General features: G+C 39.2%; 1 protein-coding gene across 1 annotated transcript in view; it reads right to left on the minus strand.

The window, feature by feature from the left end:
• Window positions 1-7477: 7477 nt before the first annotated feature.
• Window positions 7478-21535, minus strand: part of FRK (fyn related Src family tyrosine kinase) — a 51660-nt gene continuing 37602 nt past the window's right edge. Inside the window, exons 5-8 of the mRNA XM_032101525.1 lie at window positions 20445-20603; window positions 15361-15542; window positions 13043-13208; window positions 7478-11161 (exon numbers count right to left, since the gene is read on the minus strand). Coding sequence (XP_031957416.1) covers window positions 10968-11161; window positions 13043-13208; window positions 15361-15542; window positions 20445-20603 — 701 coding nt within the window. The 3' untranslated portion in view covers window positions 7478-10967. The remainder of the gene's footprint in view (window positions 11162-13042; window positions 13209-15360; window positions 15543-20444; window positions 20604-21535) is intronic.

Below are 21535 nucleotides of genomic sequence, written 5' to 3' on the forward strand. Positions count from 1 at the left end.
ATCTGTAAGATTTTAATATGCCTTTTTCCACCCCCATCTCCCTTTCTCCCAAACTCATAAACACTGGAAACTTGTGTGAAACTCAGTGATAAAGCATGTTTGTTTGTAGTTTAAAAAAATGTCTGTTTCCTTAGAGCACTGTTCTGCTCGTTCTTAAGCTTTCTTCTCTCAACCCACCTATCACAATTCAAAAATGTCATGTTAATGTTTTATGGGCAGACTCCTTCTGGATTCTTCTTAGAAATAGCAGCATCCTTGAATAATTTATACCAGTCTGTTTCTGCTCTACTTTTTTCCTGCACTTCAGTAAGCTTCCATGAAGGAGGGGGAGAAGGAATCAAGTAAGCAGCTGCTGGCAAGTGTCTGCCTCTACATCCAGCTTTTGTCTTCTGTTATCCCCATCCCCCACCACGTCAGGAAAGACAGGAAAGGAATATTAAAGGTTGAATTCAAGTTCAAGACTAGCAAGGCTTTCCATAGCTGAAAGGATCACAGCAGGTAAAGTCACGATGAGCGAATACCTGCATGTCAATAGTGTGTGTGGCATCATAACTGAAAGATGATTTAGTGAAATTTGGGGTGAGAAGGGAGTTTGACCATGCAGGGGTCTCCACACAGAGTTTTACATTGCCTCCCAAACTGTTGTGTAGCTTAAATTGTTTATGCCTTTGCTGGAGAAAATTTAAAAACAAAGCAAAGCAAAATCAAACCACACACATACAAAACTCACAATTGCACACCCACCACCTCAAAAAAAAAAAAAATATATAACCTGCAAATATTGCAGGACTACTGGAGTGTCCCTTTTTAATCTGAAACACAAAGCAAGAGAAAAAGCAGAGGAGGCACCAGGGTGAGGTCCAGGCTGGAAAACCCCTGCTCTGAAGGAATGAACTTCCTGGTTGCATTTTCCACAAGTGTGAAGACTAGAACTACATTATTATTTTGTAGCTTGCTACTCATTACAGTAGAAACCAAGTGGTTAATGTAAGCTGCTAGGTGCTGTGAGATGTGGGTCTGCCCCAGCTCTGCCCTGTGCCAAAGAGCCTGGAGACAGAAGTGACTGTTCCTATAACTACACAGCTCATCACTGCACTTGCTACGGAGACTGTACTGAAGGCTTACTGATGTCATGCACCACATAAACTTTGAAAAAGCCTTTTATAAATTTTATACCAGCACTACTACCTCCTATTCCAACACAAGGAAAGGCAGTCAAACTGCCAAAGGAATTTGTGCCTTTAAAAAAAACTTGATGGCTTTCTTTGAATTATTCTTTTCTAGCCAAAATAAACAAAGGACAACTAAATCCTACTGGACTCACAGTAGTGTCACAAGGAGACCCAGCCTTTTAGCCTCTTTATTTTGGAAACATCCAAAGGAGGACTGCAGGTATTTAGCTGTCACGTTCTTGACTGCAGTGCTGGTCTTTAGACAGGAACATTTTATTCCCATAGTCATTCTCCCTCTTTGTTTGTCTTTTAATCTTACCTTCACCCACTTAAGGCAGACAAATTCTTTTCAGTGGCTTTCATTGTAAATCAAAAGTAAGTCTGCGTTTTGTACAGGTCATTCCTCACCCATTAACTGAATCCAGTAGCAGCATCTGCAGTAACACAGGGTAAAAACAGCCTTCAGCAGAACACCTGCAGTGTACCAAGCTCCAAGTTACCTGGGATGGGTAAGAAACAATGGCATTTTGAGAGCTAGCTCAAAATGTCACTCAGGAGACTTTTAATCTTTCATCTTCCACTTTTGAAACCAAAATACTGAACATGGATGACCAGGTGATAAAGCCTCCACCTGCCATGGTTCAGTTGAGGTGGTGTTAGGGCATGGGTTGGACTCAATGATCTTGAAGGTCTCTTCCAACCCAGTGATTCTGTGATTATCAGTTTCTCAGAAGTACAGAGAATATATATCTTCATTACAGTTGTTGAAACTTATGCTAACCTACCTGATATAGCTTCACCAGCTAGGGCAGGAGTTGTTAACAGCTAGACCGAATCATCACAAAGTTGCAGAGGCTAGCTTGGTGATACATTTTTCCAGTTTTCTCAGAGAGACTGGTAATAGGTTCTAATTTTCTACAACTATTTGGTGATGGTACCAAGTTACCTTGTGATGTAAAGCTTTCTCTATTTTATCCGCAGAGAATGAAGTTACACCTTTGCCTGCAGCATGAAAATACCATAGAGAAAACTGCTATTTCTTAATTTCAAAAAGCCTCTTTTGAAGTGCCAGAAGGTTTCTAAGCTGCTTTCGTAGCCACAGAAATGTATTCATGTAGAGAGTGTGCAGCTGTAAATTTTAATTTTCGAAGGGCAGAAGTTTAATTTTGCTAATAAAAGATAAAAGATAATAAAGTAAGGGGTCAGATGTTTGTAGCCTTAAGAAACAGCACCATTATGACTTAGATACCAGTCATAAGTCAACTCCAAATCAATATCTGACACTTGCACTATATTTAAATTATATTGCTCTCAAGTACATTAAGAATTCACTGTTGAGAATACAATTATTCCACAGATCAGGCTAAAGAAGGATGAATATTATAAACAACTTATAATTGTAAGTATGTTTCCCAGAATTATGTTTCAAAATCCATCTTAAATAAATAATTTGTAATTGTAATTTATAAATCTCATTATAACTCATAATTTAGTTATATGAAGAATTAAAGAAATAAAATATGGTTATTGTCTAATACTCTGGATGTTTTATCTTTGCCCTTAAGAATCATTTCACATGATAACTGATTGCTGGAGCCACATTTCTCATATCAAGGGTGATTAGGAAAAACACAATTATTTTAGAGTTTTGGGACCTTTAAGAGGATGTGATGTGCACTTATCAGACCTCCAGAAGCCACAAGTATATGAAACCTCTTATCACTGTATGAGGCAGGCATTAGCAAATACCCTTCCTTTATCAGCATGACAATTGATTAGAGGAAATCACAGCTACATTGCATGGTCCTGAAATGGAGAGGGTAAGTGTTTTCAGGAGACAGACATGCAGAGATACAAACGTGTACCACTGCAGTGGCAGGATGGGAAGAGCTGTTGGATCATCCTGAAGCTGTTTCATCTTACCAGTGACCCTATGACCCAGCCCTGCAATCTGTGGCATTACTGGGATATACAGGGCTAAAACTACAAGCTGGATAGGAAATGAGCTTGGTGTGGGAGTGCTTCCAACTTTTATCTAATTCAGTCAGTTTGACACTAAAAAGTTTCACTTGCCAAGCTGAACTAAAATAAGCTATACATTCTAGACAATTGTAATGCCTTTGGTTAGGACTAGCTTTTCCTGAGAGGGAAAAATACTCCCAAATTTTGGATGTTTCTAAGCGTATAGGATAAAATTAAATAGCCATACAGACCTGAAGATTTAAATGGATAACTGATTCAAAACCCAATTCATTAATTGCTCTGAACTTTCAGCTTCCTTTTTCACCTCTTATTTATATTCTGTTGAGAAACAATGCTAACTTACCTAGGTCATTGTCTACTTCTGCTGATACAGAAAGTCAGTGGCTGTAGGACTGGGTCTTCTGCTGCAACCTGAGGTCTTGTTAAAGCTCTCAAAGATCATGGGAAAGCAGCTGAGCAGGGTATAAGCACTTTCCAAAAAAAAAAGCTTTCCCTGCAGAATGTTGTCTTGGTTGTTGCACCGATGTTATTTCAGAAATCAGATGTCTCATCCACATCAAAAGTCAGAATGATCCCAATCAGGAACAGCTGTTTTCACATGCCATAGCCAGATGACAGCAGCGACTGAAGGCAGACAGCTGAAGCTAGTTGAGATATTCCGACACACATCCACAGTGTGCAAACAAATACTTAAAATTTGTCACCAGTGTTTGCCTTACAGGATTGTAAGGCAGAAGTTTTCTTAAAGGTAATTGACAGTGGTGAAATTTCCTCTCAGTTTTGGTCTCCAGTGTGTGTGTTTGCCTTTTGTGGCAAACAGCTTAGGAGCCAGACCCTCCTGTAGTCACAGTACAGATAGAAAAAGAGCTTGCCAGCCTTCTCTGCAACCAGCCATGTTTGCAGATTTATGTTTTACTAACTCCTTAAATTAGAGTCACCCCTGTACCACTGGTTTTTCCTACACTAGAAGTCTAGTCCATTTTCTATTTCTAGTTGCACAAGAAAATGCCAGATCAACATTAAGACCCTGACATCAGGAATCTAGGGAACCCTCACAATCTCTTGCACCCTGACATCAATGAATTTCTCCTTCCATCACTCCTTTCCTAAAGAAACAGGCCTGTGTTTCTCTTTCAGGGAATGCTGTTGTGAAGCTTGTAAAGTAGCAGCTCTCATACCTCATTTATTCTAAATTTCAGTACATTATTAATCTGACTATAGTAATGTTATTCATTCATAGTTGAGGGTTCCCAAACATTTGTCTTGACTCATTTCTCATCAGCTCCAAAGGCAGTCTGTCAGCTGCAATAGGAGTCTCTGTTATTATCATAATCCAATGTACGTGTGCATGGCAGAAGGACACTTAAATAAATCAGGGAAGACTTCTGGGTTTCTGACTTGTTACTGCATGTCTCTCTTTCCATAACTGATCTGGTATCTGGCAGAGATGATAGTATGGATGAGAGCCAGCTTGCTAAGGAAACAGCCAATGCTGACGGTGGAAGAGGAGACAGTTATTATCAAAGTGTTGTGGTAAGAGTGTGGCTTCAGGTGACATTGCTGACTTTGGAGGACTGGTGCTTATGTTTGGAGGATGAGGTAAAACAAACAATGAAATGTATATTTTTCCAACTTTTGATTTTGGTGCAAATTAATCCAGAGCTAAGGAGTTCCAGAAGAACATGGAAGCTCAGTTTTCATTATTCTGGCTTCTGAGAGGGCTGTGGAACTAAGATGCTGGTGATGACACAGAGAAGACAGGTATTTCTTGTAAGAAGCTGCCTCAGAGAAAAAACAACCCACCAAATGCTTTGTGTTCTATTTTTGGTCACTTTAAACATTTGGGAGAGTAATAGAGCACTTTGGAATATGAGTAGGTTTTGCTCTTTGCCAATGTAAATAAATAGATCATAGCATAAAGGCATCCAAGTAAATGATTTTTTTAAATATCAAGAACAGAAAAAAATAGTGAGAGGGGAAAAAAAATGTTGAAAACCATGAAAATCATCATGAACAACAATAGAAACTTTAGAATGTTTAGCTATTCTCTTAAGCAGAGAGGTATAACTGTCCAGCTAGAGAGAGAAACAAGAATGGGTTTGATATTGCTGCATATATATATTTGAATTCTCCAGTATATTAAAACACAATTCCAATCAGTATGCTCAGATAGTCATATCAAAGTAATTAAAGAACAAGAATGCAATACAAAATGCTTACCTTTAATAGTGTAAATAGCATAATCAGCTTATTCCAAGCATTTGTTAGAAATTCAGTAGCAGCTTTCTGAAATGCTCAATTTCTTTGCTCTGAAATGTTCACCACTGTATTTTCTAAAGACATGAACACTTGTGAAAGTATGAAAAACTGTTCCCATCTCTCTCTCTCTCTCTCTCTTTTTTAATGTAGTTTTAGGAATACTCTTTACGGCTCAACTTATTTTTTTTCTTTACTTTAGAAAAAGAACAGAAGAAACTTCTTTATCTCTAACTAAAGAGTCTGTTTGCTCAGTGGCAATTCTAATCTTCCTGTAATGATATTGGTAAATAAATAGGGGAAGGGGAAAGAAATCAAGACGTTGTGTGTCTGTCTTCCCCATATCTGCTTAATTTTGGAGAATTTATTTTGTTGAAAATAGTGGTAGGAACCAAGGTACAATTTCTATCATGGTTTTCAATTCTAGTGATATTGAGATCCAGAAATTGGCTAAGATTCATTTCTAGGCTACTGAATGCTTTAAACGTACATTTTAATATTCTCTATACCAAACTAAGGCCAGACTGAATTCTTCAGCCCAATAGAGTCATGAAGTTTAAAATGCCAAAGTACTTTTCAGTGATTTCCCCAGCTTTCTCATACATGCCATTGATTTTTTTTCTTTTGCATTATTCTTTCCTGAAAAGCCTGAGACTGAAAAAATAAATTACAAGGGCCTGCTAGTAGTAAGCGTGGATAGAATTAAGTCTTTTTTCATAGACCCTAGTTCAGTATTTTGTTCAAGCAGAGAGAGTTCTTCTGAGCAAAGTTTTGCAGCAGTGGCTGAGGCATACACTGGCCCAGATGTTGTTGGAACAGAATGGAAACCACACAGCTTTCCATAAAAATCTAACACACACTTGTCTCTCTTCGAGCACAGTGGCACAGCTCCTACATGTAACATTTTTATCTGCTCCAAGATCCATACACTACAAGTAGCTGACCAGTCACAGTGGCTGGGGGGCACTGAGTGGACGTGTTGCTACTGCAATTTTTAAAGGTGAGAAACAGAAGCATGTAGGAGAGAGAGCATAAGGAGCAATCACTTGAATAAGTCATGTGCTTCATTTCTATGTGCTGATAATTTGTTGAGTCTCAACCACCACAAAATTATACACTCGGTTGGTTCAGTTCCTTGTTTGCTGTAAGTTACAAACATACACAAAGAAAATTTCTGCTCATAGTCAAGTAATTCAGAGAGCAAGCATGGGATACAATGGCCGGAAAAAGAAAGCAATACAAGAGGTAGAAGATTCCCTGTTATCACATTTAATATCCCTGCATATGTTCTTGAATGCAGATTAAGTGAGCAAAGTTCTCCAATAGAGGTAAAAAAATAAACACCAGGGACTCTCTAACACTTACTGCTGAACTGCATTGTTCCATAACTTTCTGAGGAATGGAGAGTTTAAAAAAAATAGAGGTTCTTTCTTTATGGTTGGACATCTTTAAGTTATCATTTGTAAAACCACATAAAATGATTTAGTTGCCAAAGAATAACTGAATTACATAAATAAAACATCACATAAAAGACATAGCACAATTTATGTGAAGTGAATTTCACAAGGACCAGTCTATTGTAGAAAATTCAACTTATCTCTTCCTGGTCCTTTTATTCTATCTAAACACAGAAATTTATGTCAGTTCAAAAAAATCTATTACTGTTTCTCATAACTGAATCCATTATTTTCCCTCCATGATCCAGCAGGTAAAAACAAGTGCAATAGAGAGTTCTAGCAGAGCCTTGAACATAAAATGCCTCAAGAATAGAATGAGATCTGTTAAACCTATCTTGCTGTGCGCTGTAACTGGAAATGATAACCTTGAGGTTTAATTTAAAACAAGTCATAGCAAAGACTTCTGACTGTAATTGTTATCTGTCATATAAATAAAATTATTATAAAATGGAAATGCGCTTGAAAAGGTACAGTTTTCTTGTAGCATTGCCTGTAAGCAAAGTGAACTCTGTGAAGGTTTATCACTCTTTGCTGCCTTCTTCCTCCCGTCTTTCTTAATAATGGATCCATTTGACTGCAAAAATATGGAAAGAAAGAGCTGACAAATGATTAATTTTCCATATTACTTTTTATTTCCAGAGCTTTACTGATTCTGTTGCACTTAGTGATTTTTGTCTCCTTTGTTCCCCTGCTAGCCCAAGGAAAAACAAAAATCCAAAATTAGACCTCATATTAGAGTGGCAGCATTTCCCTTGTACAGCAGCAGTTTCCAGACAGGCAAAATGAGGGCATGAATGCAAGCACATGGATTTAAGCCAGAAAGAGGAACCAATGGATCTGAGATCAGTATCTGTGGTTTCCAAGCTTGGATTGTTCCACTGGATTGTTCATAGTGGCAAAGGGACTCTACCAGAGTAGGCACCAGAATTAGTGCAACCCAGAGAAAGGGAAAGATGAACCTACTTTCCTGCTTTTCCTTGCTTTCAAGTTTGGTATGAAAAGAAAGTGCACTGGTCTCAGGACACACATCAGTGAGGTGGAAACGGAGCTCATGCTTGGAAGACAAAGATTCACTGCACCTTTTCACCTACAGTACATTTTGGGGAGGCCAGAAATGCAGAGGCTGCCTCAAAGATTAACTCAAAATTAACTTACTTGATGTAGTGCCTATAGTGAAACACACCAAAGTGAACCTCCCTGCTGCTTTCAGACAGCACTGCACGTCTCCCACCCCAGGCCAGAGCATGGGAGAGGCAGCTGGCAGACCCAAACTCCATTAACCAGCTGCGGCTGTGCAAGCACGCAAAGAGGAAGCAGAGGTGGAGTGGCAGGATGCAACAGCAGGGAAAGGTGCCTGCCAGCAGCAGTCCCGAGTGCCGGGCTGCATCACCTGGAGGCCGTCACACGCAGGTGCCTGCCCCTCACACAGCTCAGCAGGGCGCAGCTCACTTGCAGCTCCTGCTCCTTTCAGCCTAAGGTGGCTGCCAAGGCCACACTTGGTAGAGGGAGCTTGAAACAGTTGATTGCAGTTTGCAGCATGTGGACTACACACACGCCTCTGCAAAGGGTCTCTGCCAGATTCCTTCACAGCAGTAAACACAGAGCATGCTGTCAAGGGTGCTTCAGAGAGAAATGCAGTTTTGGGGCACTGATTCATCGTTTCAAGGACCCTTTTTCTCTCTCCTTTGAATATAGAAGAAATTAAGGAGACAAAGAAGTCAATTTAGCTGTACAAATAGACTTTCTACTGCATAAATGTTGGTTTAGGAATATATTCATTATTCAGGTGGGATTTCTTCGGAACTACTGGTGTCAATTCAGTGGGGTTCTGCAATATCCTGTTGACTTCCACCCAAGGGCAGAGGTCAGCAGAGAGCAGCTTGGACCAGTTGGTGTAATTTGAAATTCTGAAAACTTTCCTATTTCCCTGCTGTCAATTTTTTTTTCCTAGCAATTTGTCTCCTGTGAAATGCACACATCTGTGCTTTTTAAGATTATATCTTTTATCAGCAGTTTTGGGTGGGGTTTTTTTTGATTGGGAAAACTCAACTTTTATTAACAACATTTTTAATGTTATAAATCTGAAAAATCATGTTAGAAATATTACTTGAACATGAAGATCACAAGTTTGACTCAGAGATCTTTCCAAATAACAGCATTAGTATTCTTATTACATAAAACCCACTCTGTGGGGTTTGTTAACCTCATACTGCAACAGTGTTAAACACAGCTCCTAGCTAGATGAGAGACGCACGGGTTGATGGAGGTTTGATAATCATAAATAACATCTTGTTGAGGCCATGAGCCAGTAGCTAGCACAAGTCTCAAAACAAGCATGGATGGAGGACAGCAGGAAACTGCCTGGGAATCTCCCAGGTCCTTCCATGCCAGCCATTTAACCTCTTCTTCTTTCAGAGTGGATGACTACTTTCCAAAATCACATGGATGCTCTGACAGCTAATTAATTATGGCCGTATTATGCTTTACAAATTTAATTAGTATAAAGAGGGTTAGTAGAGAGAAACACTGCACAGAAAATTAAGTTGAACATAGACACAGTGCTGGAAAGATGCTGTAGTGAGATAGAAAGAGGAGAAAAACAATAAATAAGGAAAGGGCTTTTGAATAATGAGTACATAAGAGGTGTGTATGAAAGAAACAAGCAGTGTTCTGCCTTCCAAAGGTAGAGAGGGAAAGGAAATTAAAAATTAGAAGCAAGACAAGCAAACGAGATTAATAGATTTGAAATATAAAGCAAAGAAAACAATATTAAAAAGATGTAATAAAAGCCACCCAGACCTTAAAGTCATGAACATTTCTGATATTAGAGGAAAATGGCAGCACATTTATACTGACCTCACACTGTGTTAACACAATACAGCTCTTAATTCCTGAATTATGCTGTTAAATAATTAACTGATGAATCATAAGTAAATAATTAAAACTTGGTTCTGTAAACCTCACAAATGAGAATATAAAACTGTCACAGTGATACCAGATTTTAACAGAACCAATATTGTAGTTAGGGAAAGGACAAAAAAAATTTAACATCTCTAGTTATAAAGACTGCTAGAAGAAGCACCTGGGCTCCATTTCTCCATGGAACACAATAAAATGGATTATTACTTAAGTCTCCTGTATTAGAGCTGAATCTGGAGAAGGTAGAAGAAGAGATTGCTAGTTACTCTGTCAAATACATAGACCTGCCCTGTTGGAGTGGGTTCATGATCTGGAGGAGCAGTATTGAAAAGGCTGTCACTCTAAAACACTGAGACAGTCTTGAGTTCATGTTAAAATATCTTCTCCTCCAATATCTCTACAATTAAGAGCCATAAAATAAATCCTTACAGTTCAATGGACAATAACTCATAGGTTCTGTAGCACTATTTGATGATCTTAAGAACAAACAGCTTCAAAAATCTAATAATAATTTTGTTTATTCTTGTAAAAGAAATACAGTAGACAAAGTATAAAAAGATCAGCTTGTGCATCCACAAAGCAAAATAATTCCTTTTCTCCCATGAATATCTGTTTATTTTCAGATATAGCAAAAGCACGTGTACTTCAAGTCCAAGCAAGGCAATTAATTTGGACTCTGCCAAATCAGAGTCATCACAGTCACGGGATTACTTTTATTATTTTTTACAATGAGAGGACTCAGGGAGCACAGATCCTGCTGTGTAGAGCCATCACATTCCTTCATGAGAACAAACTGATAGGAATGAAAAATCTAAGTAACAGCAAGTAATTATTCCAATAAAGAAATGACAAAAAGCTACAATAGTTGTTTAGCTAGACTCGTTTAATTTGTTTATTCTTCGAATCTGTCATTTTAAAATAAATAGAAGACACATTTTTTTTTTAGAAACACCCACTTCTCCGGCTTCCTGTTGCTTTGTTTTGCAAAACACTTGCCAGCAGCAAAACTTTTAAGAGTCTTTTAAGATCAGAGAAGGGATTAAATGTACCAGGATTTCTCAGCACCCCCAAATAACCTACACACCTGGGGTTAGGCTGATTCCACAGCCTCCTATTAGCCATGTTGGCTAGGACATGTCCTTCGGGAATTTCCTGAGGGTTCATTTCCCATGGCCTGGGCCTAGGCATTGGAATAGGATTCGATGTCAAAGTAGCTCTCCAGCTGCTTGCTGAGGGCATCAAAGGTGGGCCGCCCACCGGCCTCCGCGCTCCAGCAGCGCAGCATCATCTCGTAGAGCTGCACTGGGCACCTCTCCGGCTGAGGAAGTCTGTACCCGTTGTCCAGCAGCTGGATCACCAGGTGTCCTGGCATACCTGCAACCCGAAATGAGTTCATCAGGCTACTCAGGGCTTACTTAGGGATGCCATTAGTTCCTCTCTCTCTTCATCATAGAATCACAGTAGAATGGTTTGGGTTGGAAAGGACCTTAAAGATCACCAAGTTCCAAAACCCCTGCCATGGGCAGGGACACCTTCCACTAGACCAGGTTGCTCAAAGCCCCTTCCATCCTGACCTTGAAAAATTCCAGGGGCAGGGACTCATCTCTTCTGTTTAGCAGCAATTAAAAACCACCTTCAACATTTCCCAACCACCTCACCCTGACTGCGCCACCTGCAAAGCATCACAAATAGGTTTGTCTGGGTGCGAGGCTTTTCCTCCACTATTTGGGTTTGTCAAAATTTTTCTGTCATCTATTTAGCTAAAATAGTTCCTAAATCCTTCTAGTCTCAGTGACTGCAAAATCTCCCAAGAAAACCTGTCCTGCTGCTGAATTTTCCTCACATTCAGGAGCTTTCCCTAAAGTCAACCCTAACTTTCCTCAAGGACATCTGGGTAATGGCATCCTGCCTGCTACATCGCCACCAGTCATGGAGAAGCAACCATTCCCCTATCTTTGCTACACCTTTATATACTCTTGCAGAGTATACTATTGTCCTGTTCCCTTCCAATTTTTCACTCGTTAAGTTAAATTTTGAGTTGTGTTAACTTCTTTTCCTTAGATCTCTGAATGGTGTTTCCTCTGCACATTACCCACTGCCACCACAAATCAACACAACCTCTTCTCCTAGCTGATTACTGAGAACAAACTCCTGGAAGTAATACCAAGTAAGCAAATAACCATGGCAAAAGGACATTTTCTACTTTCAAGATACTGATAAACTTTGCAAAGGGGTAATACGGAATAGATTTTCAGACAATATCCAGAGCCACAGTGTTACATATTTTTTTGTACTAAAATGATTTATTTATGTATGTGTGTCCACATGCACACACCTATAGTTTATATAAGACTTCAGGATATTTTGCTTTCTTTTTTTTTCTTCAGAACAGTTTTGCAGGGGATGAGGATGGGAATCAAAAAGCAAAATCAATTTTTCCTTTTACAGAAAATATCAGTTTGGGACCCTGTGAAATGTAGTTTATGGTGAACACACCACCCCTCAGGCCTGTATAGATGCAACATAACTTTTTCTTTGCTTTAGTCCTTCCCTTGAGTTCTACTCACCAGCACAAAATGAGTCACAGTCAATCATCTCACTGATACCTTGTGTTATTGGAGCCACAGTTCTTTGAGCATTTCTCACAGTACTAGAAATAGTAGCTGCTCTCAGACTACTATATCTACTTTGAGGCTGGTGACATTTCATTTTTTAATTATTTAAAATCCTTTCCTTTATGAAGACTTTTCACTGCAATAGTCAAATATGAGGGAAGGGGGTAAAAATACCCTGATTTAATTTTCAGACACCTTCTTCCTGAAGTGCTTGTGCAGCGCTTCATACAATTTATTCTTCCATCGGATATACTAAAAAAAAAAGTAAAAAAGGAAAGGTTGGGCAATAAAAACCCCTTCCTTTCTTTCTTCCCTTTTTTCATATTCCAAGAATTGGCATCTTTGATCTGATGCTGGAAGAAAATAGCCAGCTGGCTTAGGTGCCTGTGCAGCGCAGGTTGACTCCAGCAAGAGAAAGCTTAAATGTGTGCTAATCACAGCCTTTGCAAAGCTTCCAGGGAGCCTGGGGAAGCCAGAAGATCTGACCCACTAAATTCACCTCATTTGTACAGCCTTCTTTCTCTCTTTAAAGTTTTAACCTTTTAACATGCCTGTAGTACAGGCATTCAACCTTCTTTTTTTTGTGTCATTCTGAAAGAAAGAAAAAATTAGACATCATTCTTTAGGTAAAAGTACTTACCAGCATAAGGCATCTTCCCATAGGTGATTATTTCAAACAGAAGTATCCCAAATGACCAGACATCTGATTTAATGCTGAATCTGTTGTAGCGGATTGCCTCCGGGGCTGTCCATTTCACTGGGAGTTTTGTTTCAGTCCTAGCTTCATATACGTTTTCATTTTCTACCTGTCATGGGTAAAACGAAGCAAGCCTGGTTTCAGATCTGCTTCAGCAAAGCACTTAAGCATCTGACTAAGCTCAGTACGTGCTTTATCTTATCATCTTTTATCCAAACTCGTGTCTTTCATGGCATTAAAGTACCCATTATCTGAAGTCTATCATTGGATTCGGTTTCACAGTTGAGAAATGCCGAGGCTTCATCAGAGGCTTTTCTAACACATTTATCATTTCAAGCAAGCACACAGCATTGGAGTGTCTCCTGATTAATTATGACTTGTTACTGTGAATTCTGGACTGGGCATGCAAGATTTCAGAAGTCTGTCAGGAGTGGCAGTGTAAGCATCCTGCTGACACTAGAGACCAAATGTCTCCACGTCTGGTCTTCAGTAAACAGAGAAGGCAGGAGCAAGAGCTAATGAATTTCAGAACCTTTCTTCTGTGATTTATTGTGGTGCTGAAGGGCCATTGACTTTGATAACAGTCACTTAAGCAGCTTTTTTGGGGACAAAAGAATAAACTCTGGCTGATTCAAATTAACGTATTAGCTCTCAGTGAGTCAAATTAATTAATGTAAAGTGTAGGTGAAAGACACATAGAAAAACTGTTGACTTGCAAATTTGTAGAATCATGTCCTTAAAGGTTTATAGCACAGACATCTAAATTTTGTGGACATTTATTCCCTCTTTAATTCCTACATGTAATTTAGTGTACACAAGCCACACCCAAGCCTTGGTGAAGTTTTTCACATGTAAATCCAGGCATACATGTACCAGATTTTGCTTTTTTGATTGTTTAAATACAAAATGTATGTTTCCCAGCTGCAACGCTCTGTAGTTTTGAAAATACTGGTTGTTACTGATTTGTATCTCTATACTGATACTGATACACTCATCTTTAGAAACAAGAAATTATTTCATTATATAAATAACACATGTGAAAATACAGATTTTATTTCTCACACTTAATCCTTTGTATGTGACCATGTTAGTGTTTTCACTTAGGAGACAAAATATTCCTAAGAAAGTCTGCCTAAATGACTCTATGACTGAGTATTTTAGTAAAGTTCAGTTTTAACAAGAAATGTCAACAGCTGTAAATTATTACCCTCTCTAGTGAGGACAAAAGAGAAATATCCATTATGAGCATTGTTCATTTAAAAATGTATATTTTTTTTATATTAAAAACTTGCAATATGAACTAATGCATACATAGAAGAATCAAGCTAAACTGAAAAGAATTTTCAAAAATCCCTTGATGCCGTTTTTAAGCCATTATTCTATACTTCAGTATGTAATAAATCTAGTTCTGTTATGAACTTCAATTTCTGCTGCTTGAATGAAAAAACCAAATGAGAAGCAGAGAACTTTTTTCTCGTTTTTCCTTCTCAGTGCAAGAACATAAATAAATAATAAAAGCCAAACAAACACAGACTCACAAATTACGGATTTCATATTGAAATCCATAAAATATGGCAAATTAAATCTTTCCAACACTGATAAAATCATTTTCAGAGGTAGGAAATCTCATTTCTAAACCACGACTCTTTCATAGGGAGATTTTGGTCAATGATACTTGGCATTCTCTGCCTTCAAGGACTAGAGAAAAGAAAACAAAACAGTGCAGTGGTGAAGAATTTGTGACCGCATCAGATATAAAAGCTCTGAGAGCTCACTTTATGAACTTTGCTGTTAGCTGTGGAGAGGAATAAGGTCATTTTATGATTACTGCCTGTGCTCACAACCATTATGGAGGCAGTGGGGAAGGGAACAAGGGGAGAACAGCTGTCAAGACATTTTTATATGCCTTCCCTTACAGGCCCAGGTGTATAATCTTTCCATCATTCCTCTCCATGTTGCAGATGCTGTGGATAAAGCTTGTCCAACAAAGGGTATTGCTTGCCAGGCTCCTTCCTGGGTGGCTGGGTGGGAAGCAGACACCAGGATTCTTCAGATTGACACAAAGGCACAGGACAAATTCTAACCTTATATGGGATAATGCAGGTAGAAGATACAAATGAACATTTTATAGGTCCTTTTCTCCCTGGGTTTGCCTTTTTCTGAATCCAGCAATTCAGGGCTACAATTCATTCTTTAGTTGGCCTCTTCCACCTTGTTCTCCAGAGTTAAAAGCAGAGACAATTAACCCTCTCACAACCTACCTTGAAAACTCTTGCGAGTCCAAAGTCTGCCACTTTGTAAACATTGTGTTCACCAACAAGAACATTCCTGGCTGCCAGATCCCGATGGATATAGTTCTGAGATTCAAGGTATGCCATCCCAGAAGCCACCTGAGCAGCCATGTCTACTTGATGTTTCAGGGAGATTTGAGAGCCTCCATCCTCTTTTTAAAAAGGAGATGACAAGAACAACATAAGAACAAGAACAATGTGCAGATTTCAGACATAAATAACTGAAAATCTGACTAGTTCAAACAGCCAACATGAACAAACCAAACCATGTAATACAATAAAGTAACAGCCCAGCCAAATAACAGGGATTAGTGAATGACATTACTTATTTCACAATAACTGAGTAACAATGCCTGTCCCATCTTCTCTAAAACAGTAGATACTAAATGCAGGAGTTGATCTAGGCCAGGAAGGAGCTGCTGACGCAGTCCAAAGAGAAAATCTTTTATCTTCTGACAGTAACATAGTATGTACCTTTCTGACAGGTTCATAAAGCTGTTCCAAACTGTGAGCAAGAGCTAATGTCAGTACCCAGTGGCTGTAGCCAGAGCTGACTAAAGATGGAAAAGCACAGAATTATCCTTGTTCCTTGTTCTCTGATGATTCTTATTAGGAAAAACTACCATCTGCTATCAAGTGTAACTCTCATTTTCACTTTCCACTCCACTTGACTGCTTCATGCTGTTATCTCTGTGGTTGCTACTCAACAGTAGGACTCCTTGAGATGCTTTCAAACTGCCTGCTTCTCCAGTAGAACTTTTTAAAGCAATGTGCATGTCATTCCCACCACACTAAGATAAGGAAATCCCAGAAACTGAGATTTGGCAGTCATAGCTCATTGTTCAAACAATGCAGTAGAAGAACTTTGAGCTGAGCAACTTGCCTCCACAAATGAAGGAAAGAGTCTTAGGTCATGAAAAACTGCAGCCAAAAATTGTAAGACAGGCAACCAAAAAAAAATTCAGTATAAAAGAGTACAAATTCAGGGCCTTTGTGGGATTTAAACTGTGAGGTAATCAATGATAAACCAAATCACTGTTATGTTCGAGGACCACTGTCACCCGATCCCAAATGCTGCAGCACTCAAGCCTGAATTCCTACCCCTGTAGCCTCTAACACTCAAAACAGTTTCAACTTTTTGTTTCAGAACCTTAATATCAAAAAGCTGAATCATTGCTGCTAGGCTTATTGGCAGTTCTTCTTTCTCATCAGGTTGGTGACTTTTACTTACTGCCTCTGTGTTAGAGAAACAAAACTGTTGTAGCTGGCAGCTTTCTGTTGTTTATTTTTAATTGATTTGCAGTGTTAGTGTGTCTTAGCATTGTTTTGCATAGCTTCCTCCAGTTCTGGCACTTTATCTGATGTAACCTTGCAATCCCACCTTACAAAGAGTGTGAGATGCCACTGTTTACTAATCAATTCTGCAATCTCCAGGCCTTGAATTTCCTGCTCATCTGAATGTTCTGACACAATCAGGCAAAAAAAAAAAAAAAAAAATTAAATTATTAAACTTGCCCTGTATGTGTCTTGCCCTACTTTCTTTTTGAGGCTAAACTCATTGTCATGATAATTCAGCACTGAGATTATTTACTTCTATTGTTGACTCAGAATGTCTTTTCCTCTCCTACAGATACGTTTCAGAGGTGCCTGAACTTTTAAGAGAGGGACAAAAATCGGGCTTTGTGAAAATCCATCCAGTCCCCAGAATAATACCACACTCTGAAGATTTTCAGTTCTGATAACTGACAAGCATCAACATTTATTATTCATCTTGCCAGACAAAGATATAAGTCCACAAATGACACTCATGTTGTATTTAATTGGAAAATAACTAAGTGTGTACAAGCAGCTTGCATTAGTACCTGGGTTTTGGAAGTTAGCCTAGGTGAGTCAGCTTCAAATATTCCCTTTCACGTGACTTCATCTGTGCATGTTGTGAACTGCCTGCTGGTGAGAGCAGACAAGGATGCTGGCAAACCTGAGCACAAGTTTGTCACTGGTCTGCCAATGCTCCAGGACAGCCTGACTTAAGCTTGCTCCAAGAGACAAAATAAGGCAATGCCACGGGAAGAAGGGCTGGCTCATCAGCCTCGTGTTTAATGAGCTGCTTTCAGTGCAGAATAGGAATTGGAGCTGCTAAACCCTCCCTGTCTTATTCCCTGCAGGACTCTCAGGGGCACCGTGCTAAAGGACAAGGATGAGATCCACCTCTAACAGTGGAGTGGCAGCTGAAAAACCATTTCTTTCACTGAAGCCTGTTTGGAATACCAGACTGGGCTGACCTACTGCCCTTAGCCTGTGGGCTGAGGTAGGGGAAGAGGCCACTGCTGCCCTGGCTGCCGCAGTATATCTTGGATGATCTCTCTCTGTAAGATGGTTCTGCACCGCAGCTGTTCTGGAGCTAAAGAAGGGAAAGCTTTAAGGAGGAGCCTCAGCTGACCAGGAGCTACAACCTGTGCACAAATGCAGAGGATGAAATCACGGGTCTCTTTGGGATCTGAAGTGTAAATCATGTATGTCTGTCTCATAAAGATTTCTGAGTACACCTCCAAAACGCCAGGCTGGAGCAAAAAACTCCAGACAAAGCACACAAGTTCAAGCACAGCTTCTCTGGACAAGCTGTCCCAGTGCCTCACCACCCCCACAGTGAAGAATTTCTAAGAATTACCTAATGTAAACCTACCATCTTTCAGTTTAAAGTCATTCCCCCTTATCCTATCACTACCTGGTCTTGTAAAAATTCCCTCTCCACCTCTTTTGTAGGCTCCCTTTAGGTACTGGAAGGCTGCTAGAAGTATATATATATATTACTTCCCATGGATTATTGTTTAACTGATAAAGAAAGCATAGCACCTCCATGTCCTTTTTTACTAATATTTTTTGACAAAAGCCTCAACATCATATAAAAAATGTATTAGAGGAAATATTAAAGAAGTCTTGGGGTCTGTACCCTGTTCTAAGCAATCAACCACAATATCTCATACAGAAAAGACAGGAAAATATTCTCATTGACAGATAACTGACAATAAAAAAGTGAAAAATAAATAAGTGGCACTTTCTCCAGTGAGGGCATTGCCTCCATAATAATTCACCAAACTTCAAGACTGCATTCCTTCCAGAACAAACCCCAGGTCAATCAGAATTGATAAAAGCACTCATGCATTTATGACAATTTCATTCACTTCCAATAACAAAGAAAACTTTTCAGGTGCATTTTCCTTGTACTGGTGGCAGGTCAATAACTCTGCATAGCAGTGTTTATCATGAACTCTCCCAAAGTACGTTTACAGTGTGCACAGGGAATTCCCATGTCTGTCATTATTAAGTAGCTGTCATTATGGGAAAATGTGATAGTAGCTGTGAATAAAATATTTTAAAGCTGGAAAAGCATACCATGCATTTCTTGGAGGGGAATAGGAACAAAGAATATCTCTGGACTTTCTTCTGCTCTAGTTTGCCATACTTACCCATAGTGCACACAGAGGCAGAAGCCTGGAAATATTTTCATGTTCCCTGCAGAGGCTGAGTCTCAAGAAAACTTATCAGTAGCTGTGCACTCCAGCTGATACTGATCACTTCCAGTCACAGAGCTCTATACAAGCTTCAAATCTCTTTCCTTATTACTCTCACTGATAGCAAAGACTTTTCTCTGGCCACAATACCTATCAAATCCCTTGGATCTCTGCCTCCACCTCTTACTTCTGTGCACCTCCCTGTGCATTGGCCATCAGACAAGGAGGGATACCTCTAGGCTGGGTTTCAACCGGACGCTATTACGGATATCTTGATGGCTGCCTGGAAGCCAACTGACTCTCCACAGTCTCTGATGAAGAGCTACAGGAGTGAACACTTAGGCAAGGAGCAGGGTGCTGTGCATATGCTGGCAACAGATCCACACACAGGCTGCAGCACTGATGTGCCCTGAACATGTTTAATCTATGCACACTAACAGGCCAGTTTTCACCTCTGCAATAGCTGTGACTCATCTTGGCTTTCTCAAAGCTATTTCTCCAGTGCAATAAATGTTTCCATGCACAGCAATCATTTCCTGATGTGCCAGGCTCTTTCAATCAGACAAGTTGCAATCTGTACACAAAGGCACCAAAGATGAGAATTTACAGGAAATTTGTGCCTTGCTATCTCTGGCCAGTAAATGCCTACAAAACTGTAGATGATCTGGCCCAAGGTCATGGCAAACCCACTCTGGGCAGTTTCTGGTACAGCTGTGCCTGTGTCAGATATTTCTTTAGCTGTAATTGTGTGTGGACAGACCCCCATCTAAAAATGGTTCCACAGAGAAGACAGGGGAAGACTTGTCATGGTAAATGATGTCTGTGGTACTACACAGGGCTTTGCTTTATGGGCTGGAAACAGAGAAGAAATTCAGCATGACAATCGCAGCAAACATTTTGTCTTCAAGAGATCCTTACAACTTTGAAGACATTTAGCATCTCACAGACGTCTGCTAAACTGAAAATGGGTAACAACACTAGAATCAAGCATTTCCCAAGAACAGGAGTGAACTTAAAGAGTGCAGTCATTATGCTAGTCTGTTCCAGGCTGTACAATTTTATTTTTAATTATTATTTGCCTTCAAAAGAGCACTTTGAAGTGCTGCTGAGATAAAAGCCCAGATGGGATAGGCAAGGGACAAATTTGTAGGGAAAAGATATCCCTGACTAGTGATAGTTTTCAAAGCTGTTAAGTACAATTTTGTGGAAGTGCCTCTATTTCATGTCAAATATGATGACCTATCCTTCTGGATACTTATATTTTTATTCCTTTGTGTATGTTCCCATCTACTCATAGAACTGTGTGATAAAATATGGGCCATTATAAGGCAAGAATCAGACTGTGAATGTGTTTCTTTCCTACTTCTCAAATATTTTGGCATGTCAAAAATTCATAAACCTTTCTTTCTGCTTTTCTCACCCCCACACATGAAAAATAATGCAGCTTTTATATTAAACCAGGGTGCTGTATTTCTGTCTTTTATGTTAGTGTATTTACTAAACTGCAGCACTCTTAAAATGAGTTTAGAGTCATTTGCTTACTTTGAAGGTATTCTAGAAGACTTCCATATCTCATCAGTTCAGTAATAATATAAATTGGGTCCTCCAAAGTGCAGACAGCATAAAGCTGTATAAGCTTTGGATGTCTCAAGTTCTTCATTATTTGTGCTTCTCTCAGAAAGTCTTTTGGATCCATTGAACCTGAAAAAACAACATATAACAAAACATAAGCTGAGGTTATTAAAGGCCTTCCTACCAGCCTAGCAGTCTTAAGGGAGTAACTGAGATTGTTTTCTGTCTTTGAAAGTACATTAGCATCTCAAATCTTCACAGTTCCATGGAAAACAGACAGTGCAGCTGAAACAAACAGTTAATGAGTGAAACATGCCAGTTGCATAGGGACAGAGAACATATGTGTCCCAGCCACCAGAAATCTAAAGGCTAAAATCCTCAGGCCTCCCCCAAACAGGAAAAAAAGTGAGGCTAGAATGTTAAGGAATACATTTTAAACAAACAACTGGTTAACAAAAGGATCTGAAACTGAGGTGAGACTGTCTAGGTAATGAGCATAAAATTTCTGAGAGAAAACTAGTGCTGCAATCAAAATTTGTTGCACTATATTTTCGGCTTCGCCAATCAAAGCCTGAAAGCACTGAAATCAGTTTAGCATATGCAGAGAAGATGTGTGCATTTTATAGATACAAAAACAAATAGCTATTTATAATGATCATGTGATAGCAACCTTATTAGAAATACCAATGTATGCACAGATGTAACATTAATTTTACAATCTCTTAAATACCACAGTGTCTAACAGCAAATGATGCCAACTTTGTAAGTGTTACATGAAGTCATGACATCTCTAATTCTATTCATATACATAGTGAACCAATGCAGAAACTATGTCAAAGAAGCAATCAGGAACAGCAGAGGAAGGTAAAGTCATGGCAAATTTAGGATTAAAGCTCATATGACCAGAATCGGGGATTGATTAGGAAAACATGCACAAATAAAAAAGCAAAGCTTTCCAGTAGTGACCAGATATTGTCAGATGTTTGAGGAAGTTGGTAAATAATATCTGTTTCAAAATGCTTGTACAAACAAATGTGAAATTATTCAGCTACTCAAATGTC

This window comes from Corvus moneduloides, chromosome 3, assembly GCF_009650955.1.
Source record: "Corvus moneduloides isolate bCorMon1 chromosome 3, bCorMon1.pri, whole genome shotgun sequence".
Lineage (NCBI taxonomy): Eukaryota > Metazoa > Chordata > Aves > Passeriformes > Corvidae > Corvus > Corvus moneduloides.